General features: G+C 34.4%; 1 protein-coding gene across 4 annotated transcripts in view; it reads left to right on the top strand.

The window, feature by feature from the left end:
* The window catches only part of septin6 (septin 6), an 86345-nt gene extending 71635 nt beyond the window's left edge, over positions 1-14710 (top strand). Inside the window, exons 10-11 of one of the 4 annotated variants that reach the window (XM_028815857.2) lie at positions 776-820; positions 8007-8892. In XM_028815857.2, coding sequence (XP_028671690.1) covers positions 776-779 — 4 coding nt within the window. In that variant the 3' untranslated portion in view covers positions 780-820; positions 8007-8892. Of the gene's footprint in view, positions 1-775; positions 821-8006; positions 8893-12015; positions 12306-13461 lie in introns of those variants that run through there. The other 3 variants (XM_028815856.2, XM_028815854.2, XM_028815855.2) reach the window with 3 other exon arrangements.
* The last annotated feature ends 244 nt before the right edge of the window (positions 14711-14954 follow it).

The raw sequence follows: 14954 nt of genomic DNA, 5'->3' as shown, positions 1-14954 counted from the left end.
AATGAATTTAGAATAGTTCTAGTGATAGAACTGCTAATGAAAAAAAAACTGAGAAATCTCTTACAGAAGATAAGTCATTGCATGTAGCTAAAACAATAACTACATGGCTTAACATTCCAATTTGCAAAAAGGTGTAATTTTAAATAGTTTAGATGCAGGAGTATCATAAAATTTAAAACATTCCTTTGGAAGATTGAGTAAATAATACAAGAAACTATTCAGTGGGTTGTTTTAAATTTTAAATATTTAATTGCCTATTTAAATAATTGTTCTTGGAGCCATTTGATGCACCCTACTTTTTAAGGTTACTGAAGAGAAGTTTACATGCAATGTATGTTATTTGACTATGGTTGAATTGGCTGATTCTATTTTCATGGGCTTGGGTGGGAAAAAACTTTAAATTTTGAAATATATTTTTAAGTGCCTCCTGGATTTTTCATTACTGGCCACCTTATACTACACATCCTCTGTACCACTGAGAATTGTGGAGATAGATTTTTATTTTGTCTTGAACAAGAACTACATATAGCAGAACTTGACTAAAACAATTAAGTATAAACATTTGCGCAAATATAATTGTTTGTTGCTGTCCCTTTTATGTTCTAATTCGGCGAAATAAATAAAATAGTTGCATAGTCATTCATAGGACATTATACCTTTTTTCTTTTTAAAACATCACTAACCTTTCATTCATTTTATGTTAAAGTGAGTGTTAAGTAATTAGATGTTACTTATTTCTCTGTCATCAGTTTGTTGCATGTATAATGTTTTGCAGTTAATCGTCCTGTTTGCTGCATGGTGCATGCCATCCATTGTCCTGGTAAGGCCCTTTTACTAACCATAACCGGGCTTTTAACACTAGGAATGTATTGTACCATTGTAAAAAAATAAATTAAAAAAAAAAAAAAAAAAACTATTGGATTTTACCTCAATACTTCCTCCATATCAGATTATTTTTGCAGTTTAGTTTGATTATAGTGCTTGCTAAATGAAGAATAACAATATTGAGAGTATTCACATGTTAGAAAGCATAATGCGGTGGGGTTAAGTAGAGAGTCTGCACTTGAGCTACTATAAAAAGAACACACACTGAAGCCCTAATTTGTATGTTGATTTATTTTCTAAAAACTTAACTAAATGGCAGAGATTGGAGATGGAACAGAATATCATAATATGTCGTGTTTAGCCATTAACTGTATCATCACTAATAGTTAGGCTTATCCTTAAACTGACTGACTATATTTGAGCACAAGCTTTTTTGCTTGTATATATCATTTTCTTTGGAAACTTGGAGATAGGCAGTGTGCATCAATAGTCCTTCTTTAGCAAGCTACAGGTCGCAAATTAATCTTGATAGTAAGAGTGAATGTCAACATGCACTATATACCATCATATGAAAAAGTTTAGGAACCCCTCTCAGCCTGCATAATAATTTACTCTACTTTCAACAAAAAAGATAACAGTGTTATGTCTTTCATTTCCTAGGAACATCTGAGTACTGGGGTGTTTTCCCAACAATGATTTTTAGTGAAGCAGTATTTAGTTGTATGAAATTAAATCAAATGTGAAAAACTGGCTGTGCAAAAATTTCGGTACCCTTGTAATTTTGCTGAATTGAATGCATGTTAACTGCTCAATACTGATTACTTGCAACACCAAATTGGTTGGATTAGCTCGTTAAGCCTTGAACTTCATAGTCAGGTGTGCCCAATCATGAGAAAAGGTATTTCAGGTGGTCAATTGCAAGGTGTGCTTCCCTTTGACTCTCCTCTGAACAGTGACAGCATGGGATCCTCAAAGCAACTCTCAAAAGATCTGAAAACAAAGATTGTTCAGTATCATGGTTTAGGGGAAGGCTACAAAAAGTTATCTCAGAGGTTTAAACTGTCAGTTTCAACTGTAAGGAATGTAATCAGGAAATGGAAGGCCACAGGCACAGTTGCTGTTAAACCCAGGTCTGGCAGGCCAAGAAAAATATAGGAGCGGCATATGCGCAGGATTGTGAGAATGGTTACAGACAACCCACAGATCACCTCCAAAGACCTGCAAAAACATCTTGCTGCAGATGGTGTATCTGTACATTGTTTTACAATTCAGCGTAATTTGCACAAAGAACATCTGTATGGCAGGGTGATGAGAAAGAAGCCCTTTCTGCACTCACGCCACAAACAGTCACTTGTTGTATGCACATGCTTATTTAGACAAACCAGATTCATTTTGGAACAAAGTACTTTGGACTAATGAGACAAAAATTGAGTTATTTGGTCATAATAAAAAGCACTTTGCATGGCGGAAGAACAACATTGCATTCCAAGAAAAATACCTGCTACCTACTGTCAAATTTGGTGGATGTTCCATCATGCTGTTGGCTGTGTGGCTAGTTCAGGGACTGGGGCCCTTGTTAAAGTCAAGAGTCAAATGAATTCAACCCAATATCAACGAATTCTTCAGGGTAATGTTCAAGCATCAGTCACAAAGTTGAAGTTACGCAAGGGTTGGATATTCCAACAAGACAATGACCCAAAACATAGTTCGAAATCTACAAAGGCATTCTTGCAGAGAGAGAAGTACAATGTTCTGGAATGGCCATCACAGTCCCCTGACTTGAATATCATCGAAAATCTATGGGATGATTTGAAGCAGGCTGTCCATACTTGGCAGCCATTCAATTTAACTGAACTGGAGAGATTTTGTATGGAAGAGTGGTCAAAAATACCTCCATCCAGAATCCAGACACTCATCAAAGGCTATAGAGGCATCTAGAGGCTGTTATATTTGCAGAAGTAGGCTCAACTAAGTATTGATTTAATATCTCTGTTGGGGTGCCCAAATTTATGCACCTGTCTAATTTTGTTATGATGCATATTTTCTGTTAATCCAATAAACTTAATGTCACTGCTGAAATACTACTGTTTCCATAAGGCATGTCATATATTGAAAGGAAGTTGCTACTTTGAAAGCTTAGCCAATGATAAACAAAAATCCAAAGAATTAAGAGGGGGTTCCCAAAATTTTTCATATGTCTGTATCCTAAATATGACACACACAATTTTTTATCGACCTTCTGTTATATTTTCAGAATTACACAAAATGAGATTAAAGGATTACTGCTTTAGTGTTACCACTTTGCTTGAGTGAACAACCATTAAAACTAATTAAGCCTTTTGAGAAAAAGTACTTAGTGTATGTATTTTAATAGAAGACTAACAGGCATACACTTGGGCAACCAAAGATTTGTGGAAGCATCGGTCTCCCAGTTGTTTACTACCGTGTGAAATGCTTCACAGACTACCATTCTCACAGGAAGCCTCCAATTTATATGTAGCCATTCCAGTGAAGTGTGTTGGCCCTTGAGGTCCTCTTCTTTGTTTTTGTCCTCTCTTATTATTATTATTATTTTGTAATCTCTATCTACACTCTCAGGACCCCCCAGCCATGTCATATTGGTTGTTTTCGTAGTTAACCTCCTAGGTCATTTGTGATCCTGGTAGAAAGTCATGCTCGTCTGTCAAATGGAAGTCCCTGTGACACAGACTAATTCCTATCTACCTGGTCAGCCATACAGTTTCTGTTGCAGGTTTGAGAAGCACTTCTCCATAAGTCAGGACAATAAACATCTCACTTGTCTCTGTTACGGCCCAACTCGTCTTTCTCACTCCACATTTCTGAGCAGAAATGTCATAAAGCTCCTACTCTAGACATTTCTCCGTACACACTAAGACACAGTGCCAATCATTTATCACCTGCATTTATAGAAAATTTTACTCAATCTTTGCAGACTCACTGCCTAATTCATAGAATCCACAATTATCTCTGTTCCCAAGAAATAAAATATTTCTTTTCTGAAAAATTACAAGCCAGTGGTGCTGATTTTTGTAGTAGTGAAGACATAAAGTCTGATTCTTCAGAATCTCAAGTTTTGTCACCGATAACCTCCTGCTGATGATATGATTGACATAATTACAAATGAGATGCCATGTAGAAGGAGGATGAACTGGATAGCCAGTTAGTGCACCCTCAACAGTCTCTATTTGAATACTCAGAAACAGTGGAAATGGTTGTGTATTTTATGAGACACTCATTGCCTCCTACTTCCTTGATTTTGAATGGTATACAGTTGTGCTTGAAAGTTTGTGAACCCTTTAGAATTTTCTATATTACTGCATAAATACAGTATGACCTAAAACATCATCAGATTTTCACTCAAGTCCTAAAAGTAGATAAAGAGAAACCAGTTAAACAAATGAGACAAAAATATTATACTTGGTCATTTATTTATTAAGGAAAATGATCGAATATTACATATTTGTGAGTGGCAAAAGTATGTGAACCTTTGCTTTCAGTACCTGGTGTGACCCGCCAACCCCCATCCCCCCCCCCCCCCCCCCCTTTGCAATAACTGCAACTAAACGTTTCCGGTAACTGTTGATCAGTCCTGCACACCGTCTTGGAGGAATTTTAGCCCATTCCTCCGTACAGAACAGCTTCAACTCTGGGATGTTGGTGGGTTTACTCACATTAACTGCTCGCTTCAGGCCCTTCCACAATATTTCTATTGGATTAAGGTCAGGACTTTGACTTGGCCATTCCAAAACATTAACTTTATTCTTCTTTAACCAATCTTTGGTAGAACGACTTGTGTGCTAAGGGTCGTTTGTCTTGCTGCATGACCCACCTTCTCTTGAGATTCAGTTCATGGACACATGTCCTGACATTTTCCTTTAGAATTCTCTGATTTAATTCAGAATTCATTGTTCCATCAATGAAGGCAAGCCATCCTGGCCCAGATGCAGCAAAACAGGCCCAAACCATGATACTACCACCACCATGTTTCACTGATGGGATAAGGTTCTTATGCTGGAATGCAGTGTTTTTCTTTCTCCAAACATAACGCTTTTCATTTAAACCAAAAGTTCTATTTTGGTCTCATCCGTCCACAAAACATTCTTCCAATAGCCTTCTGTTTTGTCCACGTGATCTTTAGCAAACTGCAGACGAGCAGCAATATTTTTTTTGGAGAGCAGTGGCTTTCTCCTTGCAACCCTGCCATGCACACCATTGTTGTTCATGAGTCCACCATCAGGAGAACACTGAACATGAACATTAGCCAATGTGAGAGAGGCCTTCAGTTGCTTAGAAGTTACCCAGGGGTCCTTTGTGACCTCGCCGACTATTACACGCCTTGCTCTTGGAGTGATCTTTGTTGGTCGACCACTCCTAAGGAGGGTACCAATGGTCTTGAATTTCCTCCATTTGTACACAATCTGTCTGACTGTGGATTGGTGGAGTCCAAACTCTTTAGAGATGGTTTTGTAGCCTTTTCCAGCCTGATGAGCATCAACAGCTTTTTTTCTGAGGTCCTCAGAAATCTCCTTTGTTTGTGCCATGATACACTTCCACAAACATGTGTTGTGAAGAGCAGACTTTGATAGATCCCTGTTCTTTAAATAACACAGGGTGCCCACTCACACCTAATTGTCATCCCATTGATTGAAAACACCTGACTCTAATTTCACCTTCAAACTGACTGCTAATCCTAGAGGTTCATATACTTTTGCCACTCACAAATATGTAATATTCTATCATTTTCCTCAATAAATAAATGACCAGGTATAATATTTTTGTCTCATTTGTTTAACTGGTTTCTCTTTATCTACTTTTAGGACTTGAGTGAAAATCTGATGATGTTTTAGGTCATATTTATGTAGAAATATAGAAAATTCTAAAGGGTTCACAAACTTTCAAGCACAACTGTAGCTGTTAGTAGGGTAGAATCATTTGGATTTCCTTGTACCACTATCAGTTAGGTTTTCATCCCATTTCAGACTAACTTCTGTTTTCAAAAGAGTTCAGCAGCATATATTATTTCTCTGTCATCTTAAAAAGTTTACCTTGTCTCAATCAGTGCTTGTACAGTTTAACAAGGCTTTTACTGAAAACATCCTAAGTTTCTCCTGAACAAGTCTGGTATGGCAATGCATCTGCTCACTCAAACCATAAACTGCAGAATGTCATTCAGACAGCAGAAAAGAGTGTAGGCGTGAAAAATTGGCTCTCTTAAAAACCTGTATATGTCACGGGTCAGGAAAGGTGCCATCAGTTATTACCATTAAGGAAACATTACTGGTCACTTAAAGCAAGAACTACTAGACACATTCAGTCATCTAAAAAAGTAAGTACAACCCATGGCAACGGCATTTTGTATCTGAGATTTTATACTTACTGTTCTTAATTACATCAAGGTTTAGGTATACTGTCATAAGAATCCCAACACAGGTCTCTGAGGGTCTTCAGCTCTTTCTTCAGCAGCGTCCCTGTTGAGTGAAAACACATTTTTTGAGCATAAAAAACAGTACAGGGTCACAGTACAAAGACATTGAATACCAACCTGAAAAGCTCAAATATTCCTAGCCAGGATTACTATATTGTCCGCTTCCTTGCATCTATGTTCTGATAATCTGCCTTCTAGGAAACTTTTGCACATTCCTGCCACTTCGGTTAAATAACTCTGGCAGGTAATGTTTGTTATTTATAAGTCAATTTTATACTCCGGCATCAGTCATCAGTCCTTGGAACTTTGTGTATATTATTCATTCTTTAGAACAGATACTGAATAAAACAATTTTTTGGTCTGTTTTAGTCAATATGGTTGAAAATTACTAGATGTAACTGTTTATAAAACAAAAATTTTCAGACATAGAGTTGTGTTGTTTACTTTTGTTTTGGCATGTGATGAGACATTTGCTGTGCCAGGCACACAGTATATTTGAAGCCCGACAGTATGCTTCCCCACCCACTTTCCTAGATTTCACAGTATGCTATTGTGACATTCCCTTTTTGTTCATTGACATAATTTAAATTTTAGCCAGCAGTACACTGGCACATACCATCTTCTATCAAGAGCTGCCTTTGTTTAGAGCGTAAGAAATATTTCTCACATTTTAGTTCCTGTTTGTTATTTTAGGATTAAAATGGTTGACTTCCATTAATTATATTGTTTTTCTCCTGAACCAAAACAAACTTGTCAGTCTGAATCCTTTACCAGGCCATTTTTGAAATTATGGCAATACATTAAAAATGTAATTGGCACAGCAACCATTTCTCTATTATTTTATACACAGTAAGCTGCTGAAAAGTATCTCTTAATCCAGACCAGTTTACAGTCATCTTATTAACTTAAAGTGAATAGTGAACATAAAATTGATTTGAAAGCAAATGTGGAATAAAGTTTAGAATAATTAATTACTTTATTACTTACATATTCTTGTAACTTGTGAACAACTGTGTATAAGGTAAATGGAAGAAACTGGATCAGTGAATCAGTGTGGTACTTTTGCCACATGATGCATGGTTTCAGAACATAAAAAGTAAAATGTTGCCTTCAGCTGTATCTAGCAAAGACAAAGTAAAATCCACATTCCAAACTCACTTAATCCAAAGTAGCGTCACGGGGAAGTTACAGGCGATCCCAATCAGCGTCAAGCATAAGGCAAGAACACCACCGGATTTTAAATTTTATTGTTACTTTAAGTGTGCTCATTATGTAATTAGTTTAAACTATTTACAGTACTCTTTACTGAGTGCAGAGTGCTGAATTCAATTGAACTGAATTCAGTTAAGTTAAATCATAATTATTACTTTAGGAGGAAGAGTTTAGACTTTTAAGCTATTTATGCCTCACAAACTTACAGCCTCTCCGCAGAACTGTATGTCTGTTTGTCACTGCCCTTGACATATGGTACTATTAGATATTGTATTCAAGTTATTACCTATGACTGGTAAAGTTATAATTAGTTGTATGACCCTCCCCTCATGCCCGTGATAGTTGGGCAGTCAGCTAGATGGGGAGAAAAGGTTTTGATGTTTGTGTATGTGTGTGTGTGCGCACACTTTTTAAGTGATCAGATGGTTATTGAATCAAGCAAATATAACAAATGAACAATTACAAGGAATTTTAAATTCTTGTAACTATAGAATGTATTAATCCTACTTCTCTTTCATTCCAGTTCAGGGTTCCTGTAGCAAGTGCATTCCCCAGCAAGTCATGAATGAATTTTCACCTCATTTGTTCCCAGTTGTGATGTGTGTTACCTTTCCATTTCCCATACATTAAAGGCTGGCTGTGCTTAATGGAGGAAATGAGCAGCTTTGAGGCAAAATGGGATTAATGGTTCTACTGCAATTTAATTTTTATTTTGCTTTTAAACATATACCTTTTAATTGCATGATTAATTATGTATGCTGTGTTAAATAAACACACGCCACCTTAACCTGCACAGCTTTTTTTTTCTTTTCAGAATTTAATTGCCTATTATAGAACATTTATGTAATCATATCTGTTGGATATTTATTTTTGTGCTCACAATAAGTGGAGTAGAAATTTTATTTAAATGAGCAGGTTAAATGTATCCAATAAGTAATATTAGTAAATTTAACTGTTTACTTGTAAGTTATTTTTTATATCTTTTGATACTGTTACAGTATGTGTTGCATTGCATAAAACTTTCCAACAATATTTTAATTACTTGATGTAATTCATCATTTTATGAACATTAATTCCATAGGCATGCATAAGCAATTATTGGGCTGAATGTTTGAGCATAACTTTGCATGTATGCATTTGAAATGCATTATCTATTGCTAATTCAAGTGTCCTGCTTGTAGTTAAAAATATCTAAACCTGAACTGAACTGCTTATTTAATTGGATTGCTGCTTCCACTGTACATGTGAATGTAAACAGCATTCCACTATGTAATTTTAACATTGTTTTTATACAATTTAATTAATCTCATTTTTAAAACATTTTTATTTTTATTTAAATGTGTAAGTCAGTGTTCACCAAATAGTATTTCTCTTCACTCAGGAAATAAAAGAATGAATATCCAATCTTACCATGTTTTTCAGAGTTCTTGTGTTTGAAATTCTGTGCACTCTAATAGCCGCCTTCTCTTACAAATTGTCTATAAAGAGAAAAGAAACTTGTTTAAAAAAAAAAAAAAATAGTGGTGTCTAAAAAAAGAGCCAGTTATCACATTTTTAAAAATTATATAAGAAAGATTAAAAATTCTTTTTATTTAATTGTTAATGTACATTTAAACAACCATAATGTTACATTCATAATAAATCAAAGTAAGTTTCAAAAGTTGTTCTGCACATATTTTCCATTATTTATATATTTAAAGCATGTTTTATAAGATGAGGACTGATAGTAATTTGATCTTAATGGCTGAATATTTTTTTGTATTTAGTTTTCTTCTGTCAATGAGCTGCAAGTAATGCTTTTCAAATAAACATGGAAGTCCAACAGATTGATACATTTTCTTGCCAATAAGATGGCAAGAATTATACATTTTAATCTTTTGAAGAGTATAAGTATTTTAAATGCTGCTTATTTCATATCCTAAATGAAGAGGAACAAAAATAGTGTTATATTGTCTTCTTTTAATTAAAGCCTCATACATTGTAGTTATTGGGAAATTGCAGTACTTGTTGCCTTAGACTATTTTGGAATGACTTAAACACTAGTGACTGTTCCTTTTTAAAAACTGAAAATATTTTAACAGTTTTTAATGCATGTATGTTGCTATTATGGCAAAACAGAGATGGATGGTAATAGAATTATATTTTTGTTGTATTTGGTGTATGTTGAAGAGGTTTTGTCCCTAAAATTATGAACAGTTTTCCAAGTACCTTTTGACCAAAGCCACATATTTCAGGGTCTTACTTGGTTACAGGAACATTGTAAGAACAAATATCAAATTGACAAAAACAAATTCCAAAACTTTCATAATGTGAAAGACTGTGCCCTATCACAGTGTTACCCCTTGTTTTGTAATTGTATCATTCCAGTTATTTTGCCCAATTGAATTTCTTCTTTTAAGTTTCTTTGGTCTAGACTTACCAAAATAGTGGATAATATAGGGTAACATTTTTTATGGTAATCAATCTGCCAATTTGTGTCTTGTAATTTTTAGGTGATTTATTGAACTCTATATTTAAAAGCTTTTCCTTTTTCTTTTTGGGCTTCCTATACACACACGGCCCAAACCCCCCAATTACCATGTAAAGTTTGCATTTTGCTAACTGCATTCTCCACTGCCTCTACTGTTAATACCTTAACCTTAACCTCAAATATTAGCAGATGTGATACCTTCAATGTGTTACTCAACCTTTTTAAATTCATTGACATCCCACTAGCAGTAATTCCAAACTGCCCCCTTGCTTAAACAAGTGTGATGGGGGGGGGGGGGGGGGGGGGGGGGTCCAGTCTACCTTTATGAAACAAGCTCACTTAGAATCAGGGAAACATTTCACGCAGCACAAATTGCAACCCACCGTATCCATTGCAAACCAATGATGGCAACCCATGACTAAAAAGTGGGTCATGACCCAGTTGTGAAATGCTGGCCTACACTGAAATTACTCAAACGAAAGTAATTCCTTTGGATGTTTACCCAAGGAAGTTTAACTTTGAAAATTGATTTCCCTCTAATGACTATTAAACACTTTATATACTATATAAGACTTGAATTTGAAAAGGGTCAAGATATTCTCAACTACCCATCTCATCATTTATTTTAAATTAAGAATAAGGTCTATTTTATTATAAATCTGCCCCACAGATAAATGTAAAAATTGCTAATGGATTAACTTCTTTGGAATAGTACAGGTAAGATGAGAGAGAGAGTGGTTGGGAGCATGCGCTGATACAGCACGTTTCCGTACCCACCATATGATGAACCACCCAGATTGGGACCCTAGTGCAGCTGTAAATGGGGTATAAAATACTATAGTGTTCAGAATGGGATGAAAATGAGGTTGTTTTGGAACACCTCAAAGTTAGAATTTCCTCCTTAACCAGAATGTTCTTTTTTTTACCCCCATTATCCATCCATCCATCCATTATCCAACCCGCTACAGTATATCTTAACACAGGGTCACAGGTGTCTGCTGGAGCCAATCCCAGCCAACACAGGGCGCAAGGCAGGAACAAACCCCAGGCAGGGCGCCAGCCCAATGCAGGGCACAGACACACACACCCACACACACTAGGGACAATTTAGGATCGCCAGTACCCCTAACCTGCATGTCTTTGGACTGTGGGAGGAAACCGGAGCACCTGGAGGAAACCCACGCAGACACGGGGAAAACATGCAGAGTCCACGCAGGGAGGACCTGGGAAGTGAACTTGCATAGTTATTGTACCAGATTGTACAAAATGTTTGTATCTGTTTCTTATAAGTGCAATTTTTCCAAAAAAATATCGTAAATGATTTTTTCATGAGGACAATACAGGGAAATGCTACAATCTTGGTAAGCAGTCAACTTTTGTCATTTTGCGTACAATGTAGTCATAAGTATTTAATTATAAAAACAGGAAAAATAAAGATCTTTATACAGTATGTATCTAATAACCATTAATTTTTCTTTTTATTTCTGCATATATGGTTCTTACTCTTAGTACTCAAGTAGGGTAAAACCTTTTTACCATTCTTTGAGGACAGAAGCAACTTAAAAAACTGAAAATATAGATTTTATCCAAGTTTTATAGTGGTTGTATAATGTGTATTTAACATTGTCTTTTAAATCTGCTACTGAGCTCGGTGTGTCGCTTTGTGTTATATGATATGGTGTAATGTCATTTTCGATTTTTTTTGTTTTTTGTTTTTTTTTTTTCATTTGTAATTGTTGACTTTGATGTAAACAAATATCTTTGAGCTTTCAATGCCACAAGTGTAATAAATATTTCGGATGAAAATTTCACCAGTAAAATTAATAAAGTTCATGATACTGCCAAGTCTTTATCATGCATATATAAGAAAAAGTTAATTGGTTAGATTATCAAAGAAAATTTTGAAGTAATGACAATTGAAGCTAATAATTAAATGTGATGGTTTGGATCTTTTCACATATAAGTTATGTTAGTGGCCTAACAATGAATTCATTGATTTGATAGCATTTGGACAGTTTGCTCATTTTTTTTTTTTTTTTATTTATTCATTTTCCTTTTACAGTAATCCTTGGCTCTGCACGGAATAAAAGCTCCACAGCAACATTACTAAAGGGACCAGGTGTTCATTTTAAACTTAAACTGTTCAGGGGGCTATGTCTGGCATCTAGTAGCTGGATTCTTTTATTGGTCTGGTAATTCAAGATCCCCTAAACATGAACGCTAAGCTATTTTAATAAATACATAGTAGTCATACTAACAGAGTTTTCTACTAATGTCTGAAAACTGAAGCATGGCTTTGCCAAATTAAAGAATTGCATCAGCATGTTAGCACCAGGCTTTATTTTGATTGTTGTTTTTTGGTAGTGCAATAATCTAGAGTCTTAAGTTGGTTTTTTTTTCTCTTTTTTCAACATTTTAATAACTTGCCTGTGAAAACTTTTTTGGTTGCATGTGTTTTGATAGAGGAATAATCGGATGCCAATGTAAATGTGTTACTAATTATCAGTAAATGAATAAATGGAAGTTCTGATAACAAGCAGAGTCAAATAATTGTAACTCTGGCCCCCCTCTAAATATATAATGATGAATTTAAGCACGTTTTTGACAGACAACTATGAATTTTTCTAATAGGCTTTGCTTCTCGAGAGTCATTTTAATTGAGTTCGGCTGGACAGAAATAATGACTGTTTAAAAATAATAATAATAATAATAATAATAATGCTATATATTTCCTCTCAGTCAGATGACTAGGCAAAATGTCCAAAAACCTGTAAGACCATGTATTTTTTTTTCTTGAAAAATTATAAACTGTTTGCTATGAAATCAATCATACAATGATCAGTCTATTGGTGTTCCTTCTCCGTGTCAACCTGTTTAGTGCTATTTTTTAAATACTAAAATGCTAAGTTTAAAGTATTACACTTGATATTAAGATACCACATTGCATAATAAAGTACATTAAACAAGTGACAAATCTTTAGTATATTTTTCAAGTGTGAAAAGACCTTATGTGAATTAAAGGATTATAATGGTAAATAAATATTGAAAATTAAAAATGTCTGCGTTCACAACAAAATTCCTTTAATTTGTTTCTTCTAGGAGAAGATCAGATCAGAGCTCTTTAAGTAATGCATGCAGATTTATTGCATTATTTTATTTAATTCAGTGATGACTTCTAAACATACTCTCGTATTTTGATATATTGTTGAGTTGCTGGTGTTTAGTAATTTTTTATACCTAATCTAAAAGACTTGAATTTTAAGGCTGACTCAACTCATTTGGCTGGACCGGAGTTTTATTATTTAAGACTGTTCAACTTTGCAGTTTGACTTATTTATTTAAAAAGGCTTGATCTTTTTAAAATACATTAAATTTGATACTTAGTTTTATTTAAACATGTGGAACGACTTTCAGGCGTGGCAGACAGATATCTCTTTAACTATTTCTTATCCCTTCTTGTTAATATTCCCTTTGTTTCTTTTTCTTTCTTTTTCATCCTTCTCACTAGCTTCTTTTAATCTCTTTGCCAACTACCTGAAGAGAAGATTTCAGCTTCTTCAAGCCTCTCATCCTTATTCACAGAGAGAGAATTTGATTTAAACTGTTTATTTCTGTGTGCTCCCTGAATCTTTATATGTGACTTACAAGGTGTTTCATCAATTATTCAAAAAAATTCAGCTTTGCAACTATTCCTCAGGGCTTTAAAAGATCTACCATCCTGGGTCTAATTTTTTTTTTTCCTCTTTTTAGGTCAAAAAAGTCTTTAAGAACCTGTATGAGAAAAGAATGAAATATAGGTCATCCAATAGAACTAATGTAATCTGGAGATTTAGAATATTGTGTAGTCTTACAAAAACTCAAGGATTAAAAGAGCAAATACATAAACTGAAATGCAGGACGGGGTATTTCATATTCAGCAGGACTCATTAACAAATATGTTGTTTTTCTTCTAATTTGTAATAGTTGCTTTTGTAAACACTATGTGGACATTCCAGAGATCCACTTGACTTTGAAAAGCTAATGCCTAATTTATTTTGTGAAACTGCATGTATTTCATTCCAAAAATATTTCAAAAGGTGACAGAAAAAAATAAAATTTTATTAGACATAAGGTTTCAAATACCATGTAGGTCACATATCACTCCCCTAATACTTTATGCATTTGGCATATTCTGTCCAGAATATTCTGTATTGACTTTGCACGTTTTTCACTGTATGCTGTCTAACGTTATTTTAAATTAAGGTTTCTGTTTTTTTTCTTTTGTTCTGTTTTTGTTTTAACATTTATACTGCTTGATTTTTTTTTTTAAACAGAAACAAACCAGCACTTATTTGCCTTTTTTTCTTTTAATACAATGTTACAGGTAAAGCAAAAAAATGATTTGTGTGTAATTATATCAGTGTCAAAGTGTTCAGTCTTCTCCTCAAATGTAAAAAAAGAACTAACTTGCCAACTCATTTTATATGAACATACAAGGAAGTTAAGCAAAATGCACCCAAAATGATTGATAGTTTACAATACTAGACCAAACAGATTTTGTGCAGTAACAACTAAGTTGAAAATATGAATTAAAAATTAATAACATCACCATCCTAATTGCTGTTCTCCATGACAAATAATTTTCTTCCATAATCTCCTTAGTGTTATGTACTTAATTTGTGATGCTATGTATGAAATTTAAATCTCCTTTATTGTTAAACATTTCACTGTGACTTGATGCCATACTTGTACATCCTAAATAAAACTTTGAAATTTAATCTTGTTTTTCTTTCTTGTTGTGTAGTGTTCATCACATGTAATGCAATTGCTTTAAGAGTACTGCATGTAGAATTTCTATTACTAGCAGAATTCCATGAGTACAGACAAGAAGCCTGTGTGTAAATTTTTTCAATGACCTACACCTTTTTAATTATTTAATATTCATCCTTAAGCATTTGTACAGCATATGTGCTTATTTTTATTTAAATACATTTAATAATATGCATACATTGATTGCACAGC

This window comes from Erpetoichthys calabaricus, chromosome 12, assembly GCF_900747795.2.
Source record: "Erpetoichthys calabaricus chromosome 12, fErpCal1.3, whole genome shotgun sequence".
NCBI lineage: Eukaryota > Metazoa > Chordata > Cladistia > Polypteriformes > Polypteridae > Erpetoichthys > Erpetoichthys calabaricus.
Note: the sequence above shows the minus strand (reverse complement) of the source record. Positions and strands in the feature narration are given on the sequence as shown.